The following is a 17565-nucleotide window of genomic DNA, read 5'->3' on the forward strand; positions in this document are numbered from 1 at the left end:
CCTGGCCAGGATCCGGGTCCCCCAGGGGAGACTGGGGAGAAAGGGACCTCCTTCCGCAGGGACCTGCAGCACTGCAGGCGGGTACACAATGTGAGGAGGCAGCCTGTCCCCGCGTGTCCGGAGGTCGACCCGCGTGGGGTGAGCCGACCGCCCAGCGCCCCACCGTGACGCAGCAAGAGACGAGCGGTTCCTTTAAGAAACCCGGCTCCGCGCGGCCTCCTCCCACGGCGCGCGTGGCTCCCGCCGGCCCGGCCCGTGAGTGGCGGGGGCGGCAGCCAATAGCAGGGGCGGGGCGGGGCCGGCGCGGCGGCGGGTCTCCCCGGGAGGGCGGTCCCTGCTGCGGGCTCAGGGCCAGCTGCGGGCGGAGGGAAGGCGGCGAGAGGTGGGGGCTGGAAAGGTGAGAGGGTCCCGGGGAGAGAGCCTCGAGGATGCCGGAAGGCGGCGGTGGGTGGGTGGGAGCAGGTGCCCGGGAATGAGGGGCTGGGGGCGGAGCGCAGGCTCCGCGCCCCGAGAGTGGAGGGCGCCGGAACGGACCGCTTGTTCCCGGAGGAGACTGGGCAGGAGCCTCCCCTGACAGGGGCTTGGCGACATGCACCTGCGGCCCCTCCGCCCGTTAGAGCTCCCACTCGCCCTGCGTCCCAGCTCCCACCTCACGGACAGCAGAGCCCGCAGTGGGGGGCCGGGGGTCCTGGGTGCGAGTTCCGTCCTCGTCCGTGGCCTGGGGCCGGTCCCCGCCTCGGTTCGTCTTCGGTACAACGATGGCCGGATGGACAGTCCAGCCAGAGCTGGACAGTCGTGGCCAAGGTGGGCGTCAGGAACTGCTAGCTCCAGGAGCCCGCACCCCTGCCTCTTCTCCTTACTCATCTTGGGGATCCTGGGGTTCTTCTCGGCGGGGAACCCCACGTGAGGGGCGCGTAGAGGGGAGCCCTGCCTCCCGCGGAGTGACTGTGCTTGTCTCTCTGCGGGGCGGGGCAGGCCCTGCTCCCCGCCGGGCGTGTGAAAGGTTCAGCACGTGTCACCCGGGAAGAGCCGGGGGTGGGGGGTCCTTCGCAGGGCTCGGGATGAGGCCGGGGGCCAGGAACGGGAGGTCCCCAGGGGACCTCGGGTGGAGCCTAGCGACCGCGGGGTGGAGCCGAAGCTCCTCCCCCTGAAGAATTAGTTGACCGCCTTTTGGACGCCCGCCCTGCAGGGAGCGACAGCCCAGGCACCCAATCAGGTGCGAGGACGGCTTCGGGCAGGGCTCCCATTGGCTCACTCTGCCCCCAGGGACAGAAGAGACCCTTTAATACTTGCCTGCGGCTTGGCTCCCAGCGGAGCGTCCAGGAGCCGGAGCCATGGGGTGGAGGAGTCTGGGGTAGAAGGGGCCAGGATTTGCTCGCGGCCACACCGCACGTCCTCAGGCGGGCGCTCCGTCGTGGGCTCTGTCCATTCCCACCATGGCCTTCTGGACGCAGCTCATGCTGCTGCTTTGGAAGAATTTCCTGTACCGCAGGAGACAACCGGTAATGCCAGGACTGATGGGACAGGGCGGAGTGGCCGCGGTGCCCCGCGCTGTCCCTCACTTCCCCCACCTCTTCTGTCCCTCCCCCAGGTCCAGCTCCTGGTGGAGTTGCTGTGGCCTCTCTTTCTCTTCTTCATCCTGGTGGCCGTCCGCCACTCCCACCCCCCACTTGAGCACCACGAATGTAAGCCCCCCAAGGACCAGGCTCTTTTTTGAGGGGGGTGGAGGTAGGCAATGGGCCCCCCATCCACAGGGCCCCCAGTAGGGGTCCAAGAGCACAGACTGGGCATCCAGTTAAAGTCTGAGTGAGCGTGCTGTTGGGGAGGCTGTGGACATGGTGGGGACTCTGGCAAGACCCCCCTGCCCGGCATCCCCACAGGCCATTTCCCCAACAAGCCGCTGCCCTCGGCCGGCACCGTTCCTTGGCTCCAGGGTCTCATCTGCAACTTGAACAACACTTGCTTCCCGCAGCCCACGCCCGCCGAGCAGCCGCGCGTCCTCAGCAACTTCCAGGACTCCCTGTGAGCTGGCGGCAGTGGGTGCGGTGGCCCTGGGCATGGGGGTATCTGCTGAGACCCCACCTCCTGCTCCCTCTGTACCCAGGGTCTCCCGGCTCCTGGCAGATGCCCGCACTGTCCTGGGGGGCCCCAGTACCCACAGAACGCTGGCCAGCCTGGGAAAGCTGATGTCGCTGCTGAGAGCTGCGGGCACAACAGGTGAGGCCGGGCCCTCTGTCTGGCGGGGGGGTGCGTTCTGAGCCTCAATCTGCCTGGCTGTGTAATGGGCACAGGGTGGGGCTGCCTCAGGCCAGGCTTTGCCACGCTCCTGTGTGTTCTTCCCCCAGCCCAGCATCAGCCAAGCGACCGACTGCAGGACCTCCTGTCCCTGACCACTGAGCTACTGGGGACACTGCTTGGAGAGGTGAGATGCGGTGGTGTGACACCAGGCTGACTCCGGGATGCTGCCCTCAGAAAGTCCCAGGACTTCCCCATCGTGGGGCAGGGGCCTCTGATTCCAGCTTCCAGGCCAGTGCCTGGGCTGTCCCTGGCACCTGGAGTGATGTTCCTCATCCTGTTAGCGCCCAGATAGGCTGTATCCAGCTTGGTACGGGTCCGGCCAGCGAGCCCTGAAACGAGTCCGCGTGCCTCGCAGCCTCCACTTCCCTGTTCGTAAAACGGGGTCTAAGAGAGTACAGCCGGCACAGAGCATGGCAAAGTGCTCCACACCTAGTGAGAACTCTGTCAAGGCCAGTGTCACCCAGCTTGCTGTCTTTCTCCCCAGGGGTCCCTGGGGTCTGTGCCTGACCACGCCCAGGAGTCCGTGAGCAGCTTTGTGGAGGCAGCAGAGGACCTGGCCCAGGAGGTAAGAGGCCCCTCATACTTGCGGACCCTAGCCCGCAAACTGGAAGGGTAGGCTGCAGGTGGGGAGGTGACAGGGCAGCCCGGCGCTTCCCCTGGGTAGGGTTTTGGGGAGCTTGGGCGGAAGGAGAGAGGGAGGTGCTCCTGGCAGGGTGCCTTGCCCTGGTTAGGCTCAGAACTGGCTACCAGCATCGTCTGGTGACCTCTCTGTAGCTCCTGGCACTGCCCAGCCTGGTGGAGCTACGGGCACTGCTGCGGAGACCTCAAGGAGCAGGTGGACCCCTGGAGGCTGTGTCCGAGGCCCTCTGCAGTGCCCGGGGGCCTAGTATACCCGGGGGGCCCTCCCTCAACTGGTACGAGGCCAGCCACCTGAAGGAGTTGGTGGGGCAGGAGCCAGCAGCAGCCCAGCCCGACCACGGCCTGAGTGAGTGAGCCACCGACCTCTGCTCCCAGTCTGGGAAGTGGGGCATTGGGAGTGGAGGCAGGACCTCATGGTGCCCCTGCCCCAGGCCCTGCTTGTGCTGAGCTTGTGGGGTCCCTGGAATCTCACCCACTGTCCCGCCTGCTCTGGAGGCGTCTGAAGCCGCTGGTCCTGGGGAAAGTGCTGTTTACACCCAACACTGCCTTCACCAGGCAGCTCATGGCCCAGGTAAGGGCAGGAGGGGTCCTGGGCCCCGCCCCCAGCCCAGGGAGCACGGGCGAGGCCAGAGGGAGGGCCCTGCCCCCGAGGCTCCCTGAGGTGGGCTGTGGAAGCAGGGTTTTGAACGAGCTAGAGTCTGCCAGGTGGCAGGGAGAGGGACAGCGTGGGCTGGGGGTCAGAGGTGCCGTGGAGACAGAGGAAGCTGCGGGGGAGGGGGGAGGTCTTCGGAGGAGATGAGAGTCCCAGGAGGGCTGCCCCCCTCCCCAGGTGAACCGGACCTTCCAGGAGCTGGCTCTGCTGAAGGACGTCCAGGAAGTGTGGGGTGCGCTGGGACCCCAGCTCTTTGACTTCCTGAATGACAGCACGAACCTGGCGATGATGCAGGTCCGCAGATGGAGGCCAGCTGGCAGACTCGCCCCCAGCCTCCCCCGGCACTTCCTCCCTGCCCAAGATGTGGGCGGAGAGCAGGGCAGGGCCTCCAGAGCAGGTGTGAGGAGGCGGGATGAGAGGAGGAGTGATCCGCCCAGAGCGCCCTGTGCCGACTCCCCCTCCCTCACCCCTCCCCAGAGGCTCCTGCGAGCTGGGGACAGAGGAAGGACGCGGCCGGGGGGATCCGGAGGTCAGGCCCAGGCCAAGGCCCTGCTGGCCTTTCTGGACCCCCACGGGGAAGGCTACACCTGGCGGGAGGCCCATGCCGACGTGGGCCACGTGGTGGGCATGCTGGGCCGCGTGGTGGAGGTGAGGGGCCGACCTCTGGGGAGCTCTGTCTGGTGGTGAGGAAGGGCCTGACCTGTGGTGATCCAAGGGCGGAGGCCAGCCCAGGGAGGGGGACCAGACTGGGGCGGTGGCTCCTCCTAGGAAAGCCTGAAGATGGACACGGCCTGGGCCTTGCGGGGACCTGATGGAGCTGGGCTCCGCCCCAGGCTCCGAGGGAGGAGCCCTGCCCGACCCCTCCTCCCCCACCCCGCAAGGGCGGCCCCGGGCACCCAGGACCCACGCCCGGGCCCTCCCCCAGTGTGTCACCCTGGACAAGCTGGAGGTGGTACCCTCAGAGGCCGCCCTGGTGGCAAGGGCGCTGGAGCTGCTGGCAGAGCGCCGCTTCTGGGCCGGCATCGTCTTCCTGGGGCCTGAGGAACGTCGGGACCTTGCACAGCCCCGGGGTCCCGGCCACGTGCGGGTCAAGATCCGCATGGACATCGATGCTGTCACAAGAACCAACAAGATCAGGGACAGGTGTGGGCGGGGCCAGTGTGGGCGGGGCTTGGGGGGCCGTCGGGTCTAGGGGAGACCGGGATGCGCAGAGGCGGGCGGATGGGGGGGATGGGGGGGTGAGGGAGGGAGCCTTGGACCAGCTGGGGTCTGCAGTGGGTAGGGCACGGGCTTCTCCCTGCAGCCGACCGCCGCGCCCCCTGCAGGTTCTGGGACCCCGGCCCGGCCGCCGACCCCTTGACGGACCTGCGCTACGTGTGGGGTGGCTTCGTGTACCTGCAGGACCTGCTGGAGCGCGCGGCGGTGCGTGTGCTCAGCGGCCGCGAGCCCCGGGCCCGCCTCTTCCTGCAGCAGATGCCGTACCCCTGCTTCGTGGATGACGCGTGAGCGCCCGCCCGCACCCCCCCCCCCAGGCGACACGTCTCAGGCTGGGACCCGACGCGTGCCGTCGGGCTGCCAGCCGCCGCTCGAGCGGGACCTCTCCCTGTGCCCGGGAGCGGGCGGGGCTGGGGCCGCTGCGGGGTCTCTGGCCGCCCGCTCAGCCGCCCCCTGCCTCAGGTTCCTGCGCGTCCTGAGCCGGTCGCTGCCGCTCTTCCTGACGCTGGCCTGGATCTACTCGGTGGCGCTGACGGTGAAGGCGGTGGTGCGCGAGAAGGAAGCCAGGCTGCGCGGCACCATGCAGGCCATGGGGCTGGGCCGCGCCGTGCTCTGGCTCGGCTGGTTCCTCAGCTGCCTGGCGCCCTTCCTGCTCAGCACCGCGCTGCTCGTGCTGGTGCTCAAGGTGCGCGCACCGCAGCCTCGCTGGCCGCGGGGCGGGAGCGCGCGCACGATCGCAGGCCAGGGGCGCCCGGCGGAGGCGCGCGCCCCAGGCCGCCGCGCAGCCTGACCCAGGCTGTCTCTCTGTGGCCCCTGCAGCTCGGGGACATCCTCCCCTACAGCCACCCGGCCGTGGTCTTCCTGTTCCTGGCGGCTTTCGCCGTGGCCACCGTGGTCCAGAGCTTCCTTCTGACCGCCTTCTTCTCCCGCGCCAACCTGGCGGCCGCCTGCGGAGGCCTCGCCTACTTCGTGCTCTACCTGCCCTATGTGCTGTGTGTGGCCTGGCGGGACCAGCTGCCTGCGGGTGGTCTGGTGGCTGCGGTGAGACCCGGGCTGGGCCGAGGGCGGGGCGCGCTGGGCGGGGCCCCTCACTAACGCACCTGCCCCCTCCGCAGAGCCTTCTGTCTCCTGTGGCCTTTGGGTTCGGCTGCGAGAGCCTGGCGCTGCTGGAGGAGCAGGGCGAGGGCGCGCAGTGGCACAACATGGGCACTGGGCCTGCGGCCGACGTCTTCAGCTTGGCGCAGGTTTCTGGCATTCTGCTGCTGGATGCCGCGCTCTATGGCCTCGCCACCTGGTACCTCGAGGCCGTCTGCCCAGGTGGGCCCTAAGGGCGGGGTAGGGACTTCTCCAGAGCCTGCGGCAGGGAGGCGGGGCTGAGGGGCGTGGTGGGGGCGGAGCTGAGGGGCCTTTTGGTACCTGGAGGCGAGGCAGGTGAGAGGGTGGTGCCCCACCCCTGCATCCAGGCCCACGTGGCCGCATCGGAGGGATGGCCTGAGGCGGGCAGATGGGGTCTCCTGCCTGCATGCCCCGGTGCCAGGCGTATGGCCAGAAGGCGGCACTCCATGGGCTCAAGAGGCGACTGAGCACCGCTCCCCTCCAGGCCAGTACGGGATCCCCAAACCATGGAACTTTCCCTTTCGGAGGAGCTATTGGTTTGGAGCTCGTTCTCCCAAGGGTTCCTCCCCACCTGCCACCCCGAAGGACCCAAAAGGTGAGGCACAAAGGGACCTAACAGCCGCTTCCCTGTCCCTATCCCCCTAGTCCTGTAAAGACCCACGGTCCTGCAAACCCCAATCCTCTGGCTATCTCCATCTACCCAGGCTCCCCGGGTTGCCCCTAGTCCCTGAAGACTGCAGCCTGATAGGTCACTGACTCTACGGACCGGCTTTCATGGCCTCACGGGTCCACCAGACCCCCCCCAACCTCCGCCCCTCCCCCAGCCTAGGGCTCCCACAGTTGAGCCTTCTGTCCTTCCACAGTGCTGATGGAAGAGGTACCCCCGGGCCTGATCCCAGGAGTCTCCATACGGGGCCTGGAGAAGCACTTTCCCGGCAACCCGCAGCCGGCCCTGCGGGGGCTCAGCCTGGACTTCTACCAGGGCCAGATCACTGCCTTGCTGGGCCACAATGGAGCCGGCAAGACGACCACACTGTGAGCAGCCTACGTGCTCCTACTCGCCCCCCACTGAGCCTCAGTTTGCACATCTGCTCAATGGGAGAGGCATCTGGGTCTCTACCAGGGGGGCAGGACCCCCAGTTCATTCTGGGTACACAATAGGCAGGTAACCTATGGGCTCCAAGCCTCAGTTTCCCTCCTCTGCAAAGTGGAGGCATGTGGTAGGTGCCATGGTAGTAGGTGCCTTCTGAGTGCTTTGGCCCCTTCTCTGGGGGTCTCCGTTTCCTCCTCTGAGACCCCTGCATCCCCAGGTCCATCCTGAGTGGCCTCTTTCCCCCAACCCGGGGCTCCGCCTGCATCCTGGGCTATGATGTCCAGTCCAGCATGGAAGCCATCCGGCCCCACCTGGGCGTCTGCCCGCAGTACAACGTGCTGTTTGACATGTGGGTCTCAGAGGGCTTGGGGTGTGGCTTGGGAGGAGGCTGGGTGCTCTTGGGACTCTGCCTGCCACAGGGGCCGCTGTGTTCTCTCTGACTGCAGGCTGACCGTGGATGAGCACATCTGGTTCTACGGGCGGCTGAAGGGTCTGAGTGCGGCTGCTGTGCGCCCCGAGCAGGCCCGTCTCCTGCAGGATGTGGGGCTCGTCCCCAAGTCGGGGGCCCAGACACGCCACCTCTCTGGTGAGCCTAGCCCAGGGAGGAGCCTCCAGGGGGGCCGAGATGAGGCTGGGGGAGGGGAGTGGAGTCGTTATTCCAAGGGTGGAGTGAGGCCAGAGGACACGCCGATCTGGGGGACCCAGAGGGTGGGGAAAGGGGCCTGAAGACAGCAGCCCTGCCCGAGACGGTGGGGGCGTCATGCTGGGACACCCACCCCTGTCTCTGCCCACCCAGGCGGGATGCAGAGGAAGCTCTCAGTGGCCATCGCCTTTGTGGGTGGCTCCCGGGTCGTGATCCTAGATGAGCCCACAGCTGGTGTGGACCCTGCTTCCCGGCGCAGCATTTGGGAGCTGCTGCTCAAATACCGGGAAGGTAAGAGTCAGGAGGCCCAAGGTCCCCCTGGATTCTGTTCCAGGGGCCAGAAAGTTTCCAATGAAAAAGTGCTTGGAATAGGGTTTTGAGGGATGGATAGGAGTTGGATGCACGGGGCAGGCAACTCCTGGCAGTGGCCACAGCTTGGGCAAAGACTTCACATACTGGTGGTATACGTGGCTGGGGTTGCTGTTGCCCAGGTCGCACACTGATCCTTTCCACCCACCACCTGGATGAGGCAGAGCTGCTAGGAGACCGGGTGGCTGTGGTGGCGGGAGGCCGCTTGTGCTGCTGCGGTTCCCCGCTCTTCCTGCGCCGTCACCTCGGCTCCGGCTACTATCTGACGTTGGTGAAGGCTCCCGTGTCCCTGGCCGCCAGCAGCAAGGTGAGGGCTGGAGCTGCCCTCTGAGCTGTGACCACCACCGCTCCAGCCCCAGTGGCCGTGGCAGCTGGTGCCCCTCTGCCCACAGGGGAAGCCGGACCTGGAGGAGAGCGTAGATGCCGGGCAGAAGAGGGAGCCGGTCAGCTGGGGTGGCACAGCTGGTGAGACCTGGCGGGTGCTCCTCAGGGAAGGGCCAGGGCAGCGGGCTCCCTGACTGCTACCTGGACCCTTGACCTTGGACCCTGACTTGGACCCGAATCCTGGCCCCTGCCTTTAACCCAGCCTTGGCTACCACTGACCCCTGACCGCATGTGGACTTCCGGCCCCACCTCAGGTCCCCTTGCCCTTGGTGGCTCACCCTAACCTCCCCGGCCTGCGGAGATGGGCTTCTCAGGGACCAGCTCTACCCCGTCCCCAAGGAGAGCGGCCGCCTACGGCGCCAGCGCCCTTGACGGGCTGCTGTCCCTTGTGCTGCCCTGCCCACCAGGTGTGTCCGGGCTGCTGTCCCTTGTGCAGCAGCTGGTGCCCGGGGCGCGGCTGGTGAGGGAGCTGCCCCATGAGCTGGTGCTAGTGCTGCCCTACGGGGGTGCTGTGGACGGCAGCTTTGCCAGGCTTTTCTGGGAAGTAGACCAGCGGCTGGAGGAGCTGGGGCTGGCCGGCTACGGGATCTCGGACACCAGCCTGGAAGAGGTGCGGGTGCTGGAGGGAGGGCTGCCTGGAGGAGGAGCAGCCTTGGAGGGAGGAGGAGAGGCCTGCTCAGGGTTGTCAGCCCGTCCCAGGGAGGAGGAGGGGCACCTGCAGGGGACCAGAGGCTGGGAGCCTCCTCGGGAGGCCTGGGGACCCATAGTGTCTTAGGAGTGGGTGGCTCTCTGCTGTGGGGACCCAGGCTGAGCTCCTCCTCTGTGTCCCCAGATCTTCCTGAAGGTGGTACAAGATTGTGCTGCGGCCACAGACCCGGAGGATGCGGCCACAGGTCCCTGCCCTTGACCCCTAACCCCAGTCCAGAGTTGCACTTGACTTTAGGTCAAGTCCCCATCCTTGGTGCGGTCTGACCCAAGGCAGAGCCTTGACCTCCACCTCTCATTCCTGACCCCTCTGCCTGTGACCCTTGACCTTGACTCAGAGCCTAGGCTGAACGGTAGCCCTGGAGCCTGACCCTCACCCCTGCCGGCCCCACAGGGGGTAGCCACAGGCAGCACCCAGGCCCAGGCCGTACTCGCCCAGATGTGACCACACAGCTCAAGATCCAACCTGAGGAGTCCATCTCGGAAGACGGGGAGCGTGGTGAGCTATCCCACCCTGATCCGGGGGCCCCTCCCTGGCCACTATGGCGGGAGCACTGACCCCCCCATCCCCCCACAGCTCTGTCTGCCCCAGAGACACAGGCCCTGCGGGGCTCTGCACAGCCCCGGATGTGGGGTTGGGCACTGACCCGCCAACAGCTCCGGGCCCTGCTTCTCAAGCGCTTTCTGCTTGCCCGCCGCAGCCGCCGTGGCCTGTTTGCACAGGTGAGGGGGGCTGGGCCCCAGAGAGCACGTGGGAGACCTGGGGGCGCCTAGTATCTGCGACGGTCGCCCGCTCAGGGACCTCATCTGACTGGTTAACCCCAGAAGTCTCCCCCAGTCTGAGCACCTTTACTGAGAGTAGTGGGGAGCCATGGATGGTTCTAGAGCAGGAGCAAGGAAGGACACCGGCAAGCCTGGAGGGGGCGGCAGGGAGGCAGCTGACGGGCCTGTCCTCCAGATCGTGCTGCCTGCCCTCTTTGTGGGGCTGGCGCTGGTGTTCAGTCTCATCGTGCCTCCTTTCGGACACTACCCGGCTCTGCGGCTCAGTCCCAGCTTGTATGGTGCCCAGGTGTCCTTCTTCAGGTGGGTATAGACCAGAGGGGCCTGGAGCCTGGCGGGCCAGGGGCACGGACCTGACTCTGAGCCGCGCCCCACAGTGACGACGCTCCTGGGAACCCAGAGCGCGCCCGCCTGCTGGAGATGCTGCTGGAGGAGGCAGGGCTGGAGGCCCCCCCGGGGAACGGCTCTACCAGGTGGGGCCCGTCGGCCTGAACCTCGTCCCTCTGGGGCCCCAGGTTGTCTCTCCGGGCCTTGGCCAGTCGGCCTTGAGGGTGTTTGGAGCACCCTGGGTCCACCTGGGAGCTGGAGCGACCACGTCTCCGAGCCTGTGGAAGGCTCGGTGCCCACAGCCCTCCCCCCTCCCCAGGATGCGCGAGTGCCCAGCGCCCGCTGTCTGCCGGTTTTGGGTTCCTGAAGTGCCCGTGGGTGTTGCTGAGGTCCTGACCAGCGGAAACTGGACCCCGGAGTCCCCGTCCCCAGCCTGCCGGTGCAGCCAGCCCGGTGCCCGGCGCCTGCTGCCCGACTGCCCTGCTGCGGCGGGTGGTCCCCCCCCGCCCCAGGCGCTGGCCGGCTCTGGGGAGGTGGTGCAGAACCTGACAGGCCGGAACCTGTCCGACTTCCTGGTGAAGACCTACCCGCGCCTGGTCAGGCAGGGGTGAGCGCTTGGGCCCCCAAGCCAGGAGGTCAGGGCGGGGGGCCTCCCCTCACTTCTGCCTCTGCGGCCCCCCAGCATCGTGCGCCGCGTCTGCCCCACTCCCATCGCCCAGCCCGAATCTGCCTTTCTGCCTCTCCTGCAGCCTGAAGACCAAGAAGTGGGTGAACGAGGTCAGGTGAGGAGGGCCCCATCCCTGCGCGCTCCGCCCGCCCCACCCCCAGGCCTTCACCTGCTACCCCCTGCCCCACCGCCCCACAGGTATGGGGGCTTCTCCCTGGGGGGCCGAGACCCAGGCCTGCCCTCGGGCCAGGAGGTGAGTCGCTCGGTGGAGCAGCTGCTGGTGCTGCTGGACCCCGCGCCGGGCGGGGCCCTCGACCGCATCCTGAACAGCCTCGCCGTGTGGGCTCACAGCCTCGACGCAGAGGACAGTCTCAAGGTGGGCCGCGGGCGCCACGGGCTGCTGGCTGGGGGACCAGGCACATTGCCTGCGCCCTGACCGCTGGGCCCTGCCCGCCCCTAGATCTGGTTCAACAACAAGGGCTGGCACGCCATGGTCGCCTTTCTCAACAGAGCCAACAACGCCATCCTCCGCGCCCAGCTGCCCCCGGGCCCTGCCCGCCACGCCCACAGCATCACCACGCTCAACCACCCCCTGAACCTCACCAAGGAGCAGCTGTCAGAGGCTGCGCTGTACGTGCCCCCCTCCTCCCGTGCGCACCCCCCCTCCCCTGTGCACACCCCCCTTCCTCCCGTGCGCACCCCTTTTCTTCTGTGCACTCTCCCCTGCTGAGCTGCCCGGTTATCCTGAGCGGAGGGAGCTAGAATGGGACCCTGACCCACTCTTGCTGTGCATATAGGCCTGGGGAATAAGACCCCATCAGGCTCAGTGGGCTCCAGGCTCCCCAGACAGCCCACGTAGCTCTGCCCTAAATGGTTCCACTCATCTCCCTGACCAGGTCATGGACCTCTGTCCCCTCAGGGTTGGGCAGAGCTCTCTGAACAGCCCCTGCACCCTTGCCCACAGGATGGCCTCATCGGTGGACGTGCTTGTTTCCATCTGTGTGGTGTTTGCCATGTCTTTCGTCCCAGCCAGCTTCACCCTCATTCTCATAGAGGAGCGCATCACCCGGGCCAAACACCTGCAGTTTATGGGGGGCCTGCCTCCCACTCTTTACTGGCTCGGCAACTTCCTCTGGGACATGGTGCGGGGAATGCTTGGAGGGGTGGGGATCTGGCCGCCTCTCACCACTGCCCCTTTCTGGCCCCTTCTGGTCAGGCCCTTGTCCAGGATGGCCTGGGTGCCGTCTTGGGGCAGGTGGAGACTTTGTGTCCTGCCACCAGAAGCACAGGGAGGTTGGGATGGGCCACCGGGATGAGAATGGCAGTTGCCGCTCTTGCAGACTGAGGGCAGCGGTCACCATCTCCAATGCAGTGTAACTACTTGGTGTCAGCGTGCGTCGTCGTGCTCATCTTCCTGGCCTTCCAGCAGAGGGCGTACGTGGCCCCTGCCAACCTGCCGGCCCTCCTGCTGCTGTTACTGCTCTACGGGTGAGGCCTCCCCAGGGCCCCAGGGCCGAGTCTTACTGACCGCGCCCCCCCGCCGGCACCTAATACAGTCAAGGGGCACCGGACTCCATACCAGCTCCCAGGGAGACAACGTGCTGGTCTGAGCTGAGCCCAAGCCTAATCTAAGCTAACGATGTGCCAAGGTGGCCTTAAAAGCCCATCTCCACACCAACTGGGCCCCCCCCATTAGCAGCGGGACGATGGGAGGGCAGCTCCCTATTCCTCTTAGAGCTGCCAAGCCTCCGATCATGTGGTCACCGGTGGCTCCTGTGACCCCGCAGCTGGTCGATCACGCCGCTCATGTACCCTGCCTCCTTCTTCTTCTCCGTGCCCAGCACGGCCTACGTGGTGCTCACCTGTGTCAACCTCTTCATCGGCATCAATGGCAGCATGGCCACCTTCGTGCTCGAGCTCTTCTCTGATCAGGTGTGCCCCAGGCTGGGACTGGGTTGGGGCGTTGGCCTCAGCCCCTGAGCCACGTCCCTTTTCCTGTCCCCAAGCAGAAGCTGCAGGACGTCAGCCGGATCCTGAGACAGGTCTTCCTAATCTTCCCCCACTTCTGCCTGGGCCGGGGGCTCATCGACATGGTGCGGAACCAGGCGATGGCTGATGCCTTTGAGCGCTTGGGTGAGAATATCCCTCTAGGTGGGGAAGTGCCAGCCGAGTCAGTTACACGGGGTAGGGCAAACAGCAGCCCCAGGACAAGAACTAGACATCTTAGGTGGCTCCAACTTTGAGTCAAGTTAGAAGTACAGAAAGCAGCCATAAAAACTAATTCTGTCTTGGGTCATATCACGAGAGGTCCAAGGCACTAAATAAAGGAGATGAAGATAGGACTGTTTTCTAGGTCAGCTGGAGTGCAGTTGAGGGAACCATCCCATTCTTGGTCCTTTTTCTAAAGAACTCAAGGTGACTGGGATGGGGAGGAGCCCAGAAGCCAACTCCACCCCCTCATGACCTAATTCCTCCTTTACTTATTTGCTTGACAGATCACAAGTAGGCAGAGAGGCAGGCAGAGAGGGGGGGGGAAGCAGACTTCCTGCAGAGCAGAGAGCCCGATGAAGGGCTTGACCCCAGGACCCTGAGATCACGAGCCAAGTCGAAGGCAGAGGCTTAACCCACTGAGCCCCCCAGGCGCCCCCTAATTCCTCCTTCTTATCCCCACAGGAGATGGGCAGTTCCAGTCACCCTTGCGCTGGGAGGTGGTCGGCAAGAATCTCTTGGCCATGGCGGTGCAGGGGCCGCTCTTCCTCCTGTCCACGCTCCTGCTGCAGCAGGGCGGACGCCTCTTGCCGCAGTCAGTGGGGCTCGGGGGTGGGGGGTGGGGGGTGGGAGGGGCCGGGGCCAGCTCTGGGCTCACGGACCTCTCTGTCCTCAGACCCCAGCCCGGGTCGCTGCACCCCCTGGAGGACGAGGATGACGACGTGGCCCGAGAGCGGGAACGGGTGGTCCGAGGCGACACCCAGGGGGACGTGTTGGTGCTGAGAGACCTGACCAAGGTGGGTGCAGAATGCTGGGTTTGGGGGTTCCCCCGGCCCACCCACCTTGCTCAGGGCCCTGAATTCCCCCCAGGTGTACCGTGGGCAGAGGACACCAGCGGTCGACCGCCTGTGCCTGGGGATCCCCCCTGGTGAGGTGAGGGCCCAGGGCAGAGGTCCCGGGGCAGGGCCCGTGAGCGGCTGCCCCACGGTGTACCTGCCCCCCCGCTTACTGAACACCTGGTCTGCGCCTGCCGCCCTTTGCTGAGCGACGGCTGACAGCCGACATTTGAGTTCCTACTTTGTGCCAGTGCACTCTCAGCAAGCACCCACTGCATGCTTCCCTTTCTTGAGACCTACTGTGTGCGGGAAGGTATTAGAGAGCCTCTACTGAGATGCACCAAATTATTACCGCGCACCGGGGTGCCCACGCATGCGCCACTAACCTTAGTCAAGCCCCTGCCATGGGTCAGTGGTGGAGGACCAAGTCTCGTGCTGAGCCCGTGTCTATACGTGTATACAGGGGAGTGCCGAATGCCCCCTCGGTGAGGGTCGACTTCTGGCAAGCCTAACAGTACTTAGTGAGCCCCTGTTGCAAACGGACCTGTAGCAAGCGCCTGCTCACAGCCGGTGTTTATCAGGCCCGCGCCCGGTACCATTCACCTTCCAGACCTGCGATGGCCAGCGGGTGTGCTGAGAGCCGGGTCTCGGCCACCTGCCTGGGGCCAGCACAGCCCTGCAAATGCACGGGGGCCTGGTGCTGGTCACTGCCGCTGTGCTTTCTCCAGCGCCTGGTGCGCGCCGGCCAACCGCTCGACCCGGGGGGGGGGGGGCGCCCCCCAGCCCGAGCGCTGCGCCCCCCGTGGCGGGAGGCGTTCCCAAGTCTCCGGCCCCGCTACTAACGGAGCGCTTGCTGTGCGCGGTCTTTACGGGACACCTACCCGGTACCGGTGTTGGTGAACTACAGCCACCCTTCCCTGCCATGCGACAGCTTTACGGCCACCTGCATAGCCCAGTGCCGCTCCCAGGGGTCCCCCTTGCTCACAGCCCTCCTGCAGACACTGGGACCCCCCCCCCCGGGAATTAGCAGCACCAGGACAGAGCTGGGGCCTTGCTGAGTGCCGTCTGTGGGGCACCCGCAGTGTTTCGGTCTGCTGGGAGTGAATGGAGCTGGGAAAACCTCCACATTCCGCATGGTGACTGGGGACACGCTACCCAGCGGTGGGGAGGCCACACTGGCAGGCCACAGGTGAGGGGGCTTGGGTGGGGGTGGGGGTGGCCCCCAGCCTCGTCGGTCCCCACCCCGTCCTCTCCCAAGCAGGGACTGTGCTTCAACAGCGCAGGCGTGTCCCGCCGGCCCTGAGCCCCGTGTCCTCACAACACGGCATGTGGTCTGCGCTCTACCTCTTACCCTATGCCTCTTAGCATAGCGATCCAGGGTGCGTGGCCCTGAGGCCTCCGCCCCCGACCCCCAGCGTGGCCCAGGCCAAGCCAGTTCCCTGAGCCCCCGGTCCCCTCCCCCAGTGTGGCCCGGGAGCCGGCGTCTGCGCACCGCCACATGGGTTACTGCCCTCAGTCGGATGCCATCTTCGAGCTACTGACGGGCCGCCAGCACCTGGAGCTGTTCGCGCGCCTACGCGGTGTTCCCGAGACACAGGTTGCCCAGGTGACCCCCCCCCGCCCCCCCCCCCCCCCGGGATCGCAGCCCCACCCTGACCCTCCTTGGCCAGGTCCAGAGTCCAGGTCCCCCCCCCCCCCACACTGTAAGGCACCTGCTGTCCCCCAGCTCCTATACTCTGGAGAGCGGCACCCCGCAGGCTGTGCCCCTGCTTCCTCTTCCAGCGGACTTTCCCAGCCTGCCCGCTCTGGCCTTGACCCCACCTCCCGCGGACGGCTTCTGGTTTCTCTGCCTCTGGGTCAGGTCTGGCCCCTTCGTCCTCCTGGCTCCTCCCCTCTTACTTACCTTCCCCCTACCGTCTGCCAGCGCCTCCCAACGCTCACTGCCCCCTTCCAGTTCACTGACCCCCCCATGCTCACCGCCCCTGTCCCGAGACTTTCTCCCACTCCGTCTGCCCCACAGACGGCGAGCCTGGGCCTGGAGCGCCTGGGGCTCCTGCAGTCCGCGGACCAACCTGCGGGCACCTACAGTGGAGGGAACAAGAGGAAGCTGGCCACAGCGGTGGCACTGGTGGGGGACCCCGCTGTGGTCTTTTTGGTGCGTGGGGGCGGGCCTGGGGCGGGGCCTGGGGGGAGGACTGAGACTCCGCTTATGGCATCTCCCCCTGCACCCCCCAAGGACGAGCCGACCACCGGCATGGACCCCAGCTCTCGGCGCTTTCTCTGGAACAGCCTCCTGGCCGTCGTGCGGGAGGGCCGCTCCGTGGTGCTTACGTCACACAGGTGGGTCCCGCTGGGGACGCTCCAGGCTGAGGGTGCAGGCCCAGGGGAGGGAGGTGGACCCGGCGGTCAGAGCGCAGGGGCCGGGGAGATGGAGTGGCCTTGACCTTTGCGGGGAGGACGCCGACCACAGTGAGAGCCCACCGCTGGGACAGGGTGGTCTGGGCTGGAGGTGAGGTCCCGGCCGGGGGCGCAGGAGCTGACGGCGCGGGGCTCCTGGCAGCATGGAGGAGTGCGAGGCCCTGTGCACGCGCCTGGCCGTCATGGTGAACGGGCGGTTCCGCTGTCTGGGCAGCACGCAGCACCTCAAGAACAGGTGCGTGGGGCCCGGCGTGGGGGGTGGGGGTGCAGGCGGGGCCAGAGGAGCCCGCGACACGCGGCCGCGCGAAGCCCACTCGGTCCCCACGGACTGCGGGGGAGACGTGAACGGGGGAGCCCGGCAGGGCCCGTGCAGGTGCGGGGCGGGGCGGGGGGGGGGGGTGTGTGGAAGAGCGGGGCGCCAGGGGGCGGGGCCGGTGTGGGCGGGGCCAGGGGAGGAGTCTGTGCATGGGCGCGGCCCTGGCGGGGAGGGGGTGCGGGCCCGGGGTCGGAAGGGGCCTGGGGACGGAGGCGGTCCGGGGATGGGCGCTTGGTGGCGGCCGGCGGACTCTGAGCGCACGCAGCAGCCGTGGACCCGCCCCCCGCCCCAGGTTCGGAGCCGGCCACACGCTGACCCTGCGGGTGCCCGCCGCCCGGTCCGAGTCGGCGCTGGCCCTCGTGGGGACCGCGTTCCCGGGGGCCGAGCTGCGCGAGGCGCACGGCAGCCGCCTGCGCTTCCAGCTGCCGCCGGGAGGGCGCTGCGCCCTGTCCCGCGTCTTCGGGGAGCTGGCGGCGCGCGGGGCGGAGCACGGCGTGGAGGACTTCTCCGTGAGCCAGACCACCTTAGAGGAGGTGACTGCGGCGCCTGGATGGAGCTGGGGGGGTGCCGAGGGCCGGGCGCTGGGGCTGACCTCCCTTCCGGCCGCCCGCCCCTAGGTATTCTTGAACTTCTCCAAGGACCAGGGGAATGAGGAGGACCACAGGCCAGAGGCCGGAGGCCGGGGAGGCCCTGCGCCACGCCCACAGCTTCCCGGACTCGTCGCTGGATTCCTGGAGGACCCCAGCATGGCCGAGTCGGTCCTCTGAGCCCGCCTCATGGGAGGGGTCTGCGGGAGATGCTGGGAAGGCCGGGGTTTGGGGCGGGGACCCAGGCCCTCAGAGGACCCACTGCCCTGGGGGGAAATAAAGAGAATTTGTGGCGTGAAACTGTGTCTGGGT

At 67.1% G+C, this 17565-nt stretch overlaps 1 protein-coding gene across 10 annotated transcripts; it reads left to right on the plus strand.

Moving 5' to 3' along the window:
• The first annotated feature begins 295 nt into the window (after positions 1-295).
• On the plus strand, positions 296-17553 carry ABCA7 (ATP binding cassette subfamily A member 7). 10 transcript variants are annotated; one of them, XM_059159175.1, is made up of 47 exons: positions 297-397; positions 1267-1502; positions 1592-1685; positions 1881-2022; positions 2105-2217; positions 2346-2422; positions 2783-2863; positions 3073-3283; positions 3369-3508; positions 3767-3883; positions 4067-4237; positions 4515-4732; positions 4915-5091; positions 5267-5489; positions 5624-5845; positions 5920-6121; positions 6405-6515; positions 6784-6955; positions 7231-7362; positions 7460-7599; positions 7810-7947; positions 8148-8332; positions 8418-8490; positions 8817-9019; positions 9242-9302; positions 9509-9613; positions 9692-9837; positions 10073-10197; positions 10272-10367; positions 10541-10828; positions 10971-11003; positions 11087-11264; positions 11349-11518; positions 11853-12030; positions 12261-12376; positions 12676-12820; positions 12898-13021; positions 13562-13691; positions 13773-13893; positions 13967-14029; positions 15015-15121; positions 15397-15538; positions 15953-16087; positions 16169-16272; positions 16493-16585; positions 16959-17199; positions 17284-17553. In XM_059159175.1, the coding sequence occupies exons 2-47, from the start codon at positions 1437-1439 to the stop codon at positions 17431-17433; spliced, it is 6459 nt and encodes a 2152-aa protein (XP_059015158.1). In that variant the 5' UTR covers positions 297-397; positions 1267-1436; the 3' UTR covers positions 17434-17553. The 10 variants fall into 10 exon arrangements, 9 of the variants coding, with proteins under 9 accessions (XP_059015158.1, XP_059015160.1, XP_059015162.1 ...); XM_059159177.1 differs by having other exon boundaries at positions 8190-8332; XM_059159176.1 differs by lacking the exon at positions 297-397 and adding an exon at positions 787-804.
• The last annotated feature ends 12 nt before the right edge of the window (positions 17554-17565 follow it).

Source organism: Mustela lutreola, chromosome 2 (genome assembly GCF_030435805.1).
Source record: "Mustela lutreola isolate mMusLut2 chromosome 2, mMusLut2.pri, whole genome shotgun sequence".
In the NCBI taxonomy this organism is placed as follows: domain Eukaryota; kingdom Metazoa; phylum Chordata; class Mammalia; order Carnivora; family Mustelidae; genus Mustela; species Mustela lutreola.